The following is a 14,593-nucleotide window of genomic DNA, read 5'->3' on the forward strand; positions in this document are numbered from 1 at the left end:
GGGGGATGCTCAGGGTCATTGGGGGGACATTGGGGGTACATTGGGGGCACGGGGGGGCACGGGGGGGCATTTGGGGGTGGGGGGGACATTGGGGGGACCCTCGGGGTCACGGGGAGGCACTTGGGGACATGGGGGGGACATTGGGGGGATGTTGGGGGGCATGGGGGGGGCCTCGGGGTCACGAGGGGGACATTGGGGTCACGGGGGGGGTGCTTGGGGTCATGGGGGGGACATTGGGGGGGACTCTCGGGGTCACGGGGGGGGACATTGGGGGCACGGGGGGGGCGCATGGGGACACGGGGAGGGAGATTTGGGGACACCGGGGGGACAGTTAGGGATGGGGGGGTGGCATTTGGGGGCATGGGGGGTGTTTGGGGACACGGGGGGGGGCATTTGGGGACACGGGGGGGGGACGCTCAGGGCTGGGGGGACGTGCGGGGACACGGGGGGGGACCCTCGGGGGCACGGGAAGGGCGCTTGGGGACGGGGGGGGTGGTGCTTGGGGATGGGGTGTGCCCCCCCCGACCCCCCCCCCCTTGGCCCCCGACCCCTCCTTGCCCCCTCCCTGACACCCCCCCCCGGCCCCTCTCCATGCCCTCTTGGCCCCTCTCTGTGTCCCCCCCGCCCCCCCCAACCCCCTGCTTGCCCCCCCCGACCCCCCCGTGCCCCCCTCTTGCCCCCCCAACCCCCTCCCTGTTCCCCCCCCCATGGCCCCCGGACTGCCCCCCTGCCCCCCCCCAACCCCCCCCCGTGCCCCCCTGACCCCCTCCCTGTTCCCCCCGGCTCCCCCCGTGGCCCCCCTGGTGCCCCCCCAACCCCCCCGACCTCCCCCTGTGCCCCACTGTGCCCCCCCTGACCCCCCCAATCCCCCCCGGTGCCCCCCTGGTGCTGCCCCCGACCCCCCCGTGCCCCCCACCCCCTGACCGCCCCCGTGCCCCCCCCCCAGCGCTACCAGGCGGAGATCAACGACCTGGAGAACCTGGGCGAGATCGGCAGCGGCACCTGCGGGCAGGTCTGGAAGATGCGTTTCCGCAAGACGGGGCACGTCATCGCCGTCAAGGTGGGGCCCCGGGGGGGCGGGGGGGGCAGGATCGGGCCCTGGCTGTGCGTCGTGTCCCCCCCCCCCTCCAAATTCATCTAACGCCCCCCCCCCCCCCCCCCAGCAAATGCGGCGCTCGGGGAACCGGGAGGAGAACAAGCGCATCCTGATGGACCTGGACGTGGTGCTCAAGAGCCACGACTGCCCCTACATCGTGCAGTGCTTCGGCACCTTCATCACCAACGTGAGCCCCCCCGGCCCCCCCCATTCCTTACACCCCCCCTCACCCCTCACCCCCCCCCCCAACTCGCCCCTCCCCGGGTCAGGATGCGGCCCCCGGGACCCTGGGGGTGGTGCTGGGACGGCGCCCTTCCTGTCCCCGCCGCTCCTGTCCGCCGTCACTGCAAGGGGGGTGCTCGACACCCCCAGGACCCCCCCCCGGGGGTGCCAGGACCCGTCCCGCGTCCCCCACCCCCCCCGGGGGTCCCAGGACCCCCTCCCTGGCCGCCCCCCATTGCCCCCCCGGCAGTGCCGCAGCCCCTCCCTGCCTCCCCCCATCCCTCCCTCCCAGTCCCCGTCTGCGCCCCTCCCCCTGCCCCCAGACCCCTCCCCACCACCACGTCCCCTCCCGTGCCCCCAGCCCCCCCCCCCAATACCCCAGCCCCCCTCCCGTGCCCCAGACCCCCTCCCCACCACCACGTCCCCTCCGTGTGCCCCCAAACCTCCTCCCCGTGCCCCCAGACCCGCACCCAGACCCCTCCCCACTGCCACGCCCCTTCCCAGTGCCCCCAGACCTCCCCCCCCATGCCCCCAGTCCCGTTCCCCACCACCACGCCCCCTCCCCATGCCCCCAGACCCTCCCCCAGATCCCCTCCCCACCACCACATCCCCTCCCCGTGTCCCAGCCCCTCCTCCCCATGCCCCCAGACCTCCCCCCATACCCCCAGACCCCCTCCCCCTGCCCCCAGAGCCCCTCCCCACCACCACATCCCCTCTGTGTGCCCCCAAACCACCCCCCCAGACCCCCTCCCCCATACCCCAGGCCCCTCCCCCTGACCCCAGACTCCCTCCCCACCACTACGCGCCCCCCCGGTGCCCCCAGACCCCCCCCCCGTGCCCCAGACCTCCCCCCCCAATGCCCCCAGCCCCCCTGCCCCCCACCACGCCCCTTCCCCGTGCCCCCAAACCCCCCCAGTGCCCCCAGACCTCCCCCCCCAATGGCCCCCAGCCCCCCTCCCGGTGCCTCCAGCCCCCCTCCCCACCGCCACATCCCCTCCCCGTGCCCCCAGCCCCCCTCCCCACCACCACACCCCCCCCCAGTGCCCCCAGCCCTCCCCCCCAATGCCCCAGCCCCCCTCCCGGTGCCCCCAGCCCCCCCTCCCTCACCGCCACGCGCACCCCCCCCCTTTTACCCCCCCCCCATCCTGACCGACGTCTTCATCGCCATGGAGCTGATGGGCACCTGCGCCGAGAAGCTCAAGAAGCGCATCCAGGGCCCATCCCCGAGCGCATCCTGGGCAAGATGACGGTGGCGGTGAGCGGGGACCTGGGTTGGGGGCGACGGGGGGCACGGGGAAACGCCCCCCCCGGCCCCGAGGGACCCCCGCTGACCCCCCCCGCCCCTTTGCGTCCCCCCCCCGCAGATCGTGAAGGCGCTCTTCTACCTGAAGGAGAAGCACGGCGTCATCCACCGCGACGTGAAGCCCTCCAACATCCTCCTGGACGAGCGGGGCCAGGTCAAGCTCTGCGACTTCGGCATCAGCGGCCGCCTCGTCGACTCCAAGGCCAAGACCCGCAGCGCCGGCTGCGCCGCCTACATGGCCGTGAGCACCCGGGGGTGCCGGGGGGGGGGCGGGGGGGCTCCCTGAGGAGTGGGGAGCACCCCAGGGTGCTGCCCAGGGGGGTGGGGAGCACCCCAGGGTGCTGCTTTGGGGGGACGGGAGCACCCCAGGGTGCTGCCTTGGGGTGGGAGCACCCCAGGGTGCTGCCTGGGGGGCGTGGGGTCACCCCAAGGTGCTGCCTCTGGGGGTGGGGAGCACCCTAAGGTGTTGTCTTTGGGTGGGGAGCACCCCAGGGTGCTGCCCAGGGGGGTGGGGAGCACCCCAGGGTGCTGCCTTGGGGGGTGTCATCACCCCACAGTGCTGCGTTGGGATGGGGAGCACCCCGGGGTGCTGCCCGGGGGGATGGGGAGCACCTCGGGGTGCTGCCTCTGGGGGTGGGGAGCACCCCGGGGTGCTGCCTCTGGGGGTGGGGAGCACCCCAAGGTGTTGTCTTGGGGAGGTGGGGTCACCCCAAGGTGCTGCCTCTGGGGGTTGGGAGCACCCCAGGGTGCTGCCCAGGGGCGTGGGGAGCATCCCAGGGTGCTGCGTTGGGGTGGGGAGCACCCCAAGGTGCTGCTTTGGGGGGGGTGGGAGCACCCCAGGGTGCTGCCTTGGGGAGGTGGGGTCACCCCAAGGTGCTGCCTCTGGGGGTGGGGAGCACCCCAGGGTGCTGCCTGGGCGGGTGGGGAGCACCCCAAGGTGTTGTCTTGAGGTGGGGAGCACCCCAGGGTGCTGCCCGGGGGGGGGTGGGGAGCACCCCAAGGTGCTTCCTCTGGGGGGGTGGCGTCACCCCAGGGTGCTGCCTTGGTGGGGTGGGGAGCACCTCAGGGTGCTGTCTTGGGATGAGGAGCACCGCGGGGTGCTGTTGGGGGAGTGTGGGGAGAGCCCCCCGGGGTGCTGGGAGGAGGTGGTGGGGAGCGGAGCCGTGGCGGCAGTGCTGGGGGGGCTCTCTGGGGGGGCTGCCCCCGAGATCTGGGTCTTTTGGGGGTGTTTTGGGGTGCCGGGAGGGTGCCGAGGGGCGTTTTGGGGGGCCGCAGGGGGCTGTTTGGGGGTGCAGGGGGCTGTTTGGGGGCGTTCTGGGGGTGGTGCCGGGGTGTTTTGGGGGTGCTGCCTCCCCCCAGGACCCACAGCCGCCCCCCCCGCCCCCCCCGTGCAGCCGGAGCGCATCGACCCCCCCGACCCCACCAAGCCCGACTACGACATCCGCGCCGACGTCTGGAGCCTCGGCATCTCCCTGGTCAGCGCGGCCCCGCGGCCCCAGCGTGTCCCGAACCCATCCCAGTGTCCCCAGCGCGTCCCCAGCGTGTCCCTAGCGTGTCCCCAACCCATCCCCGTGTCCCCAGCGTGTCCCCACCTTATCCCCACATCCCTAACGTGTCCCTAGCGTGTCCCCAACGCATCCCCACGTCCCTAACGTGTCCCTGGAATGTCTCCGGCACGTCCACAACACACCCCCAACATGTCCCCGTGTCCCCAGCATGTCCCCAACCCATCCCCGTGTCCCTAACATGTCCTCAGCGTGTCCCCAACCCGTCCCCGTGTCCCCAACCCATCCCCGTGTCCCTAACGTGTCCCTAGCGTGTCCCCAATGCGTCCCCATGTCCCTAACGTGTCCCTGGAATGTCTCCAGCATGTCCCCAACGTGTCCCCAACCCATCCCCATGTCCCTAACATGTCCCCAGCGCGTCCCCAGCGTGGCCCCAACCCATCCCCATGTCCCTAACACGTCCCCAGCATGTCCCCAACACGTCCCCATGTCCCCATTGTGCCCCGGAACGTCTCCAGCACATCCCCAACACATCCCCAGCATGTCCCCGTGTCCCCAACGTGTCCCCAACCCATCCCCGTGTCCCTGGAACGTCTCCAGCACGTCCCCAACGTGTCCTCGTGTCCCCAACGTGTCCCCAACCCATCCCCGTGTCCCCCCCAAGTCCTCCCATGAAGCCGTGGTGCCACCACGTCCTGCCCACGTCCCGCTGTGACACCCTTACAGTCCCCGTTGTCGCCCTACCTCGTCCCCACTGTCCCCGCTGGGGTCCCACCGCATCCCTGCTGTGTCCCCAGCATCCCCCTGCGCCCCGGCCGTGTCCCCGCCGTGTCCCCCCCGGTGCCAGCGGCGTCCCCGCGGTGCCCCCGGCCGTGTCCCCGCCGTGTCCCCCCCGGTGCCAGCGGCGTCCCCGCGGTGTCCCCGCAGGTGGAGCTGGCCACGGGGCAGTTCCCGTACCAGAACTGCAAGACGGACTTCGAGGTGCTGACGAAGGTGCTGCAGGAGGACCCCCCGCTGCTGCCCCCCGCCATGGGCTTCTCCGGGGACTTCCAGGCCTTCGTCAGGGACTGGTGGGTGACGAGCAACCCCCCGGGCTGGGGACACGTCCCCTGGCTGTCCCCCCCCTGGGTCCCTGAGGTGCTGACCTTGTTCCCTCTCCCCCAGCCTCACCAAGGACCACAGGAAGAGACCAAAGTACAACAAGTTACTGGTGGGTGCCCGCGACCCCGCGTCGTCCCCACCCCGTGTCCCCACGTCCCTGTCCCCGCCTTGTCCCCATCCTGGTGCCCCGACATCCCTGTCCCCACGTTGTCCCTGTCCTGGTGTCCCCACGTTGTCCGCGTCCTGGTGCCCACGTGTGTCCCCATGTCCCTGTCCCCACATCCCGTGTCCCCACATTATCCACATGTCTCCCCATGTCCCTGTCCCCACGTTGTCCCTGTCCCCGCCTTGTCCCCATCCTGGTGTCCCCATGTTTTCCCCATCCTGGTGCCCATGTGTGTCCCCACGTCCCTGTCCCCAACATTGTCCCCGTCCTGGTGTCCCCACATCCATGTTCCCATCCTGGTGTCCCCACATCCCTGTCCCCACCTTGTCCCCGTCCTGGTGTCCCCGCATCCCTGTCCCCAACATTGTCCCCATCCTGGTGTCGCCATGTGTGTCCCTGTATCCTTGTCCCCGTCCTGGTGTCCCCACGTCCGTGTCCCCGTTCTGGTGTCCCCACATCCCTGTCCCCACCTTGTCCCCGTCCTGGTGTCGCCATGTGTGTCCCTGTATCCTTGTCCCCGTCCTGGTGTCCCCACGTCCGTGTCCCCGTTCTGGTGTTCCCACATCCCTGTCCGCACATTGTCCCCGTCCTGGTGTCTCCGCGTCCCATGTCCCCACGCTGTCCACGTGTGTCCCCACGTTATCCACGTGTGTCCCCCTGTCTCCGTGTCCCCGTCCCTGTGTCCCTGTCCCCACGTCCTGCTCTCTGTCCCCACGTGTCCCCGTCCCCGCGATGCTGCGACGGGGACTCGGGGCCAGGCGCCCCCGCGTGTCCCCGCGTGTCCCCACGTGTCCCCGCGCTGCTCACGCCGCCTCCCCCGCAGGAGCACAACTTCATCAAGCGCTACGAGACGCTGGAGGTGGACGTGGCCTCCTGGTTCAAGGACGTCATGGCCAGGACAGAGTCCCCGCGCACCGCCGGTGGCCTCAGCCAGCACCACCTCCCCTTCTTCACCAGGTAGCACCCGGGGCACCCCCCCGGGGCACCACCCCCCCCCCCGTGGCGCCCCCGACGGCCGCCGCGTGCCCCGCTGGGCGCTGACAGCCCCGGCGTGTCGCGGCGCCGCGCCGCCGCCCCGGCGCCTCCCCAGTACGGCCCCGTTCCTCGGGCACGTCCTGGAGCGCCGCGGCACGTCCCGCTGCGTCCCCCTCCTGCTCTGCTCGTCCCAAAGGGGCGTTGCGCCGGCGCAGGGCGATGCCCCTGCCCACCCCCCCGCCGTGGTGGCCCGCCCGTGCCTCAGTTTCCCCGCCACGGATGCCACCGTCCCCGTCCCCGACCCCAGCTCCTGGGGACAGAGATGGGGACGGGACCCGGCTGTGGGGTGCCGGCAAGGGACAGCGCGGGGATGCGACGCGGGGACACGGCACGGGGACACGGCGTGCTGCGGCCGTGGCACGGGGACGTGGCGAGGGGACGTGGCACGCCGTGGCGTGACACGCGGCTGTGACACGGGGACGTGACGGGGGGACACGGCCCGGGGACGCGGCACACGGTGGCGCGACACGCGGCTGTGACACGTGGCTGTGACGTGGGGACATGACGGGGGGACACGGCACGCCGTGGCGTGACACGGGGACGTGACACGGGGACACGGCCCGGGATGTGACGCGGGCGCCGCGCGGCGGGGTGTGACGCGCGGATGTGACACGGGGACGTGACACGGGGGACACGGCACAAGGATGTGGCACGGGGATGTTGCACGTGGGGATGTGACGTGGGGATGTGGCACGGAGGTGGCATGGAGGACGTGGCGCGGGGACACCGGGGACGCCCCAGGGACGTGGCGTAGACGGCGCAGAGGTGGCACGTGGGGATGTGACGATGGCGAGTGGCACGGGGACGCGGCACGGAGAGGGACAACGCGGGGACGCGGCACGGAGAGGGACAACGCGGGGACGCGGCACGGAGGCGACACGGCGGGACGGCGCAGAGGTGGCACTGGGACGGCGCGGGGATGCGGCGCGGGGACGCGGCGCTGAAGAGTGACAGAGGTGGCGTAAGGACGGGACGCGGCGCGATGGCCTGGGGACACGGCACGGAGAGGTGGCCCGGAGCGATGGCAGGGGGACGTGGCGCTGAAGGACGCCGCGGGGACACGGCGACGTGACGCGGGGACACGACAGGGGTGTGACACAGGGACACGGCCCGCGGACGCCCTGGGGGCAGCGGTGGCCCCGTGGGGACAGGCGCGGGGACAGAGGGGACCCGGCGGCGCTGGGGACGCGGGGCCACGCAGTGACAATCAGCGCCGGGCCGCGTCCCCCGGGGTGTCCCCGGGGTGTCCCCGTGTCCCCGCAGCACGTGCCGTTTTAGTGCATTGTGGGCGTGGGGCGGCTCCGCCTCGTTACCCTTGGTATTAATTAATGTTATTATGATAAAGGCGCATGTGGAACCCGCCGGCCTCCTCCCTGGGGGGGGGGGGGGGGACACTGGGGACATGAGGGGACAGTGGGACATCAGGGATGGGAGGGACACTGGGGACATCGGGGCCAGGGGTGGCACGGGACATGGGGCCATCGGGAATGGGGACGTGAGGGACAGCAGGGACATGGGGACATCAGCAGTGTAGGGGGGACACTGGGGATACTGGGGGACACTGGGATATCAAGGATGTTGGGGGTGCTGGGGACGTAGGGGGACAGTGGGGACAGGGGTGACACAGGACATGGGACCATCAAGGATGGGGACGTGGGGGACACCGGGGACATGGGGCATTGGGACGCCAACGATACTGGGGACACTGGGGACATGGGGGACACCGGGGACATGGGGCATTGGGACGCCAACGATACTGGGGACACCGGGGACATGGGGGACACCGGGGACATGGGGCATTGGGACGCCAACGATACTGGGGACACTGGGGACATGGGGGACACCGGGGATATGGGGGACACTGGGAACGTGGAAGATGGGGCTATCAGGGGTGTTGGGGACACTGGGGACAGCAGGGACGTGGGTGCAGGATGACTCGTGGGGCACCCTCGAGCACCCTGGGAGGCCTCTGGGGCATCCCAGAGGAAACTGGGGGCGACTGGGAGGCGGCCGGGGGAGCTGGAGGGTGCTGGAGCTCAGCCGGATCAAAACCACCCCGCCCCCTGCGCCCCCTGCTCCCCTTCCCCCTCCTTGTGCTTCGCTGCCCCCCCCCCCGGTTCCCAGGTGCTTGGGGTGGGCTCCGGGTGGGCCCCGGGGGGGTGCGGGCCGCAGGCGTCCCGGCGAGGGGGGCTCCTGCCCGGGCTGCCCCGCGGGGCGCGTGCTTCGTCCCTCAGCCCCCCCGCAGGCTTCTTCGGGTGGGTGGGGGCGTGCTGGGGGGGGGGGGGGCGAACGATTTGCTCAATAATTAGCGGCTCGGAGCGGGGCGAGGGGAGGATTTATTGCCTCCCCCTGCCGAGCCGGAGAAGCGAGAAACGAAGGAAAGAAACCAAAAGCACCTTCCCCCCCCCACACCCCCCCTCCCCACCCTGTCCACCCTCTTCCACCTCCTCCCCCCCCCACCCCGAGCAGCGGCGGGGGGGAACGGGGGGGGGGGTCGCGGTCAGCCCTTGGCGCTGCTTCGCCGCTGCTCCTTCTCCGTCCCTCTTGTCCCCTGCGCTGCGGGGTGTCCCCCCCCCAGGACCCCGTCCTCGCCCAGCTGAGCCCCCCCGGGCAGCAGCTCCTCAGGGAACCCCTCCCACGGGGTCCGTCCCCCAGGAGCAAACTGCCCCAGCGTGGGTCCCCCCCCCCACGGGTGGGGGGCAGCTCCCCGCAGCCCCCCTGCTCCTGGGGGGCTCCTCTCCATGGCTGCGGCTCCGGCCCGGGGGCTCTCCGTGGGCCGCGGCCTCCTCCGGGCCACCTCCACCTGCTGCACCGGGGGGGCTCCTCCACGGGGGGGGGGGGGGCTGCAGCGCGGGGCCCGGCCCAGCCGATCCGGATCCTTCCGCAGCCGAAGGGATCCCGAGGGATCTGCAGAACCCCCCCGGCGGATCCGCGCCACCTCCCCGCGTCGTGCCGAGGGCGCGCTCGGTCCCCTCGTCCCGGTCGTCGGTGAAGCTGTTAAACGAGACGGGGCCCGGGACCGGCCCCGGGACCCCCCCCTGCAGCCGGTCCCTGACCCGGAGGAGTTTTGGTGCTCAGCGGCGGCGGCGCCTCCCCAGGGCTGGGGACAGCGACAGCCCCTGGGACCCCCCAAGACCCCATCCCGGGACCCCCAAGGACCTCGTATGAACCCCTAGACCCGTCACACCCCCCTCTGGGACCCCGTAGAACCCGGGCAACCACCCTAGGAACCCCAAGACCCCATCCTAGGACCCCCAAGATCCCCTAGGACCACAGCATCCCCACCTGGGACCCCCCGGACCCCCCAAATCCCTACACCAGACCCCACAGGACCTGGGCTGCAGCCCCTAGGACCCCCGAGACCCCCCCCATATCCCTACAACCAGACCCCACAGGACCTGCACGACCCCATCCCAGGACCCCCAAAGACCTCATATGAACCCCTAGACCCATCATAGCCCCCTCTGAGACCCCACAGAACCCGGGCAACCACCCTAGGACCCCCAAGACCCCGTCCTAGGACCCCCAAGATCCCCTAGAACAGCAACACCCCCCCCTGAGACCCCCCCGGACCCCCCATATCCCTACACCAGACCCCACAGGACCTGGGCTACAGCCCCTAGGACCCCCAAGACCCCATCCTAGGACCCCATAAGATCCCCTAGGACCACAGCACCCCCGCCACAAACCCCCCCAGACCCCTCATATCCCTACGTCACCCCCCCCCCAGCATCCCCTCAACCAGTCCTCCCCCCACCCCCCCCCTTTAGGACCCCCCCCCAACGCCCCCCCCGGGCCCACCTTCTGCTCGTCGATGGCGATCCCGTTGGTGCCGGCGGCCCCGTTGCTCAGGGGGATCAGCTGGGCCCCCCCCCACATCGTCCATGCCGGGGGGGCACGACCAGTGCCTCCGGGGGGGGGGGCGGGGACAGGCTTTGGCCCTGGGGGCACACGTGGCCCAAACTGGGGACCCCCCCTGCCCCTCCCAGTATAGCCCAGTAAGGGCCCAGTGTCCCCACAGCTGGTGCTGGGGGGAGGGAATAAGCCCCCAGTTTCAACAAAGGAAACTGAGGGGGGGACGGAGCAGCCAGGAGCGCCCCCCCCCGCCAAACCAGGTGAGCACCTGCTTGGGGACCCCCCCGTCCCCAAATGCTTTAGGAGGGGATGGGGGGGGGACACCCCATGGGGGGGGAGGGTCCTGTGGATATGGGGGGGGGGGGGGGGGCACGACTCACCTGACCCCCCCCCACCCCCTTTGGGGCAGCACACTTAAAGCTGCCCCCGGGGGGGCTCCTCCTGCCCTCCCCCCTTCTTTGGCTCCCCCCTGGCCATTCCCGGGGGGGGCTCCCCGGCAGCGCCCCCAGCCCCGTAACGCAGGAGGCGCCCCAGCAGCAGCCCCCACAGCAGCACCTGCACCCACAGCTGGAAGGGGGGGTCCCAGCCCCACCCGCCCCCCCCGCCCCCCCCGGGGCCCATCATCCCCCCCACACACCCCCCCCCCAATAAAAAAAGAGCACGGACGGCGTCCTGAAGCCTCCCCCTATTTTCCCAATGCCCCCCCCCACGACCCCAACCCCCCCCAGCCCCCCAAATTCCCCCTAAACCCCCCCCAAACCCCCCAAATCCCCCCTCCTTGCCCCCCCCAAGCTCCTCCAAGCCCCCCCCGCCCCCCAGCACCCCCCCGGTGTCCGCTCGCTTCCCTCGGGCCGCCCCCGGTGCCGCCCCCCCCCGCCAGGTTCCTCCCGGCCGGGCTTTGTTCGTGCCCCCCCCCCCCCCCCCCCAGGGGGACCCAGGGGACCCCCCCAGCCCCGCGCCAGCCCAGGCCCCGCCCCCTTTCCCCGCCGGCCCCGCCCCCATCCCCATGGCAACGCCCTCCCGGCCCCTCCCTTCCCCGAGCGCCGTCCCCTTGGCAACCCCCCACGCAGCCCCGCCCCTCTCCGCCGTCCCCATGGCAACGCCGGGGAAGACCACGCCCCTCCCTCCAGGCCACGCCCCCCCGCCTGTCCGTCAGCCCCGCGCGCTGCCCCCCCCCCGAGGGCCGGGAGCTGTATGTAGGGACCGAGCTACCCCTAACCCTAACCAAGGAACCCTCATCCTAATCCTAAACTTAAAACTGTCCTAACCCAAACCCTAACCCCTAACTCTAACCCTAACCGAGCTAACCTCAACACTAACCCCTAACCCTAACCCTAACCCTAAACCAATCCCTAACCGAGCTAATCCTAACCCTAACCTAAACCCTTACCCTAACCCTAACCCAAACCGTAATGCTAACCCGAACCCTAAACCTAACCCATAACGCTAACCCCTAACACTAACCCCTAACCCTATCCCCTCACCCTAACCCTAACCCATAACGCTAACCCCTAACACTAACCCCTAACCCTATCCCCTCACCCTAACCCTAACCCTAAATGAGCTAACCCTATCCCTAACCCAATCCCTAACCTTAACCCTTAACACTAACCCCTAACCCTATCCCCTAACCCTAACCCTAACCCTAACCGAGATAACCTTAACCCTAACCCCTAACCCTAACCCCTAACCCTTAACACTAACCCCTAACTCTAACCCCTAACCCTAACCCTAACCGAGTTACAACTAACCGTAACTCTAAGCCTAACCCCTAAACCCTAATCCTAAACATGACCTAACCCTACCCTAACCCAAACCCTAACCGAGATAACCCTAAAACTAACTCTAACCCTAACCCTAACACTAACCCTAACCTAACCCTTAACGCTAACCCTAACCCCTAACCCTAACCCAAAGCCTAACCCTAACCCAAACCCTAACCCTAACCCAAGCTAACCCTAACCCTAAACATAACCTATAAACCTAACCCCTCAGCCCCTCCCGGTCCCCCGGGCCCCTCAGCCCCCCCCCGTCCCCCCGGTCCCCCCCCAGGCCCACAAGGACCCAGGGACCCGAGAACCTGGGCGTAGGGACGGGGCGGCGGGGGGCCCAAGGGCCCCCAGGCACTGGGACACGGCGCCCCAGGGGGCTTGGAGTCCGGGGGGGGGATTTTGGGGCACCCAGGAAGATTTTGGGGTGCTGGGGGGGGTACCTGGAGGAGATTAAAGGATCTCAGAGAGCGCAAAGAGGAGTTCGGGGGCGATTTGCGGCGTTCCGGCGCCTCCGACTCGGGGAAGACTCTGTAAGGCAAAGCCAACGACCGGCACCCGGCGCCTGCGGGACAGCGCCCAAAGGCACGCGCCCCGTAACTCGGAGACTCCCTGGTGTTAGGGTTAGGGTAGGGTTAGGGTTTGGGTTAGGGTTAGGGTTAGGGTTAGGGTTAGGGTTAGGTTTCGCTCGGTTAGGGTTTGGGTTTGGGTTAGGGTTTGGGTTAGGGTTAGCTTGGTTTGGGTTTGGGTTAGGGTTTGGGTTAGGGTTAGGGTTTGGTTTAGGGTTAGGTTTCGCTCGGTTAGGGTTTGGGTTAGGGTTAGGGTTGGGGGTTAGGGTTAGGTTAGGTTAGGGGTTCGTTTCAGGCTGGGGTTAGGTTTAGGGTTAGGATTAGTGTTAGCTCGGCTAGGGTTAGCTCGGTTAGGGTTTGGGTTAGGATTAGGGTTGGGGTTAGGGGTTAGGGTTAGAATTACGGTTAGGGGTTAGGGGTTAGGGTTAAGGGTTAGGGTTAGTTCGGTTAGGGTTAGGGTTAACTCAGGTTTCGGGTTACGGTTAGGGTTAGGGATTGGGTTAGGGTTAGGGTTTCGGTACAGTTAGTATTAGGGTTAGCTCGGTTAGGGTTTGGGTTAGGGTAAAGTTAGGTTATAGTTAGGGTTAGGGGTTAGGGTTAGGGTTATGGTTAGAGTTAGGGTTAGGATTTGGGTTAGGGTTTCGGTAGGGTTAGGGTTAGGGTTAGCTCGGTTAGGGTTTGGGTTAGGGTTAGGGTTTGGGTTTATTGTTACAGTCATGGATACGAGTAGGTTTGATTGATAAAAGAGAAGAGTTGCGTGTGGGGTTGCGTAAAGGCTCCCCAGGGGTGTTCAGGGGTACCCAAAAGCTTCTGTTGGGAAGTGTTAGGGTTAGGGTTAGTGTTAGGGTTTAGGGTTAGCGTTAGGGTTACGCAACCCCACACGCAACAGGACCCTGCGCCTTTCTCTCTTTCCAAACAACCACACGAAGCCCTAACTGGAACCCTGAGCCGTACCCCAAGTCGGCCCTAGACAACACTGACGGCGCCACTTCCTCCCACCATAAAGTGCTCCCGACCGACCCGTTTTGTGCCCTCCTTCTCCGGGGACTGCACCAATTGCTGCCCCTGTCTCCCCTCCCGGAGCAGCTGCCGCTGTCTCCGCGCAATATCAGGATTATATGGCTCATAACTTGGTTCTTCCTCTGAAAACGGAGCAATAAAATTAAAGCCTGAATTTTCACCGGACCCTTATTCTGGCCAAAATACTGAAGTTCCTCTTGTTGGCTTTTTAGGCCAGAGAATTACACAATACCTAACATTGGTTTGGTTTTTTTTTTTTATCTTTTTCCCTAGTTTTGGGGTCGTTTTTCCAAATCCTTATCATTCTCCCAAAGGGCTACCTTTAGGCACGATCCCGGCGTTTCCCCCCAGACCCCACCGGCTCCTGGGACCCTTAATCCCCGTCTCTTCCCGACGGGCTGCTGCGGACTTCCCCGCCCGCAGGGTTCACGCGCCTTCCCTAAAAAAAGAAGCGGTTTTGGGCGCGCGCAGCCCCGCTGCCCGACCCACTGGGTGTGAGGCGGGGAGTTTTTTCCCCTCCACAGCAGCTCCTTTCCCAGCGCAGCTCTGTTAAAAAGCAGCTTCTGGTGACGGGAGGCGTCAGGCCGCAGCCCCTCACCTGCCTGCTGCCCACCGGCGCGGAACAGCTGGAGGAAACGCAGAGCGCGACTGCGCGGGTAACGGAAACTGCTGGATTTTGCCCCAAAAAAAGGCCGTTGAGCTTGCTCGATCGCACACATTCACTCTCTGCTTCCTGTCTTCAGAGTCCGCGGCTTGATTTTTTTTTTGGCTGGGTACAAGCTATCGCCCAAGAATCCTATAACCACGGAAGACAGCACCCTCCAGCATCACCTCACTGGGTTTAATTGTGTTTTTTTTATGAAAAAGCCTTCGTTTGACAGTTACAAGCGTCAGGCTCACAGCTGAGCGAGCAAAGACATTTTGAGATCATTCCCCCGCCGCGTTACAGCGG

At 68.0% G+C, this 14,593-nt stretch overlaps 2 protein-coding genes across 2 annotated transcripts in view; both read left to right on the forward strand.

Moving 5' to 3' along the window:
- The window catches only part of KRI1 (KRI1 homolog), a 66,348-nt gene that overhangs the window by 5,581 nt on the left and 46,174 nt on the right, over window positions 1-14,593 (forward strand). The window lies entirely within an intron of this gene.
- On the forward strand, window positions 917-7,785 carry LOC310888477 (dual specificity mitogen-activated protein kinase kinase 7-like; the record flags this gene model as incomplete). The annotated part of the gene is given in 9 exon segments (XM_083815202.1): window positions 917-1,060; window positions 1,164-1,283; window positions 2,467-2,536; window positions 2,539-2,573; window positions 2,683-2,862; window positions 4,016-4,096; window positions 5,054-5,196; window positions 5,291-5,336; window positions 6,217-7,785. Coding segments are annotated over 9 exon segments (957 nt in total), but the record flags the coding sequence as incomplete, so codon positions are not given.

The sequence above is a fragment of the Anser anser genome (assembly GCF_964211835.1).
Source record: "Anser anser genome assembly, chromosome: 35".
Lineage (NCBI taxonomy): Eukaryota > Metazoa > Chordata > Aves > Anseriformes > Anatidae > Anser > Anser anser.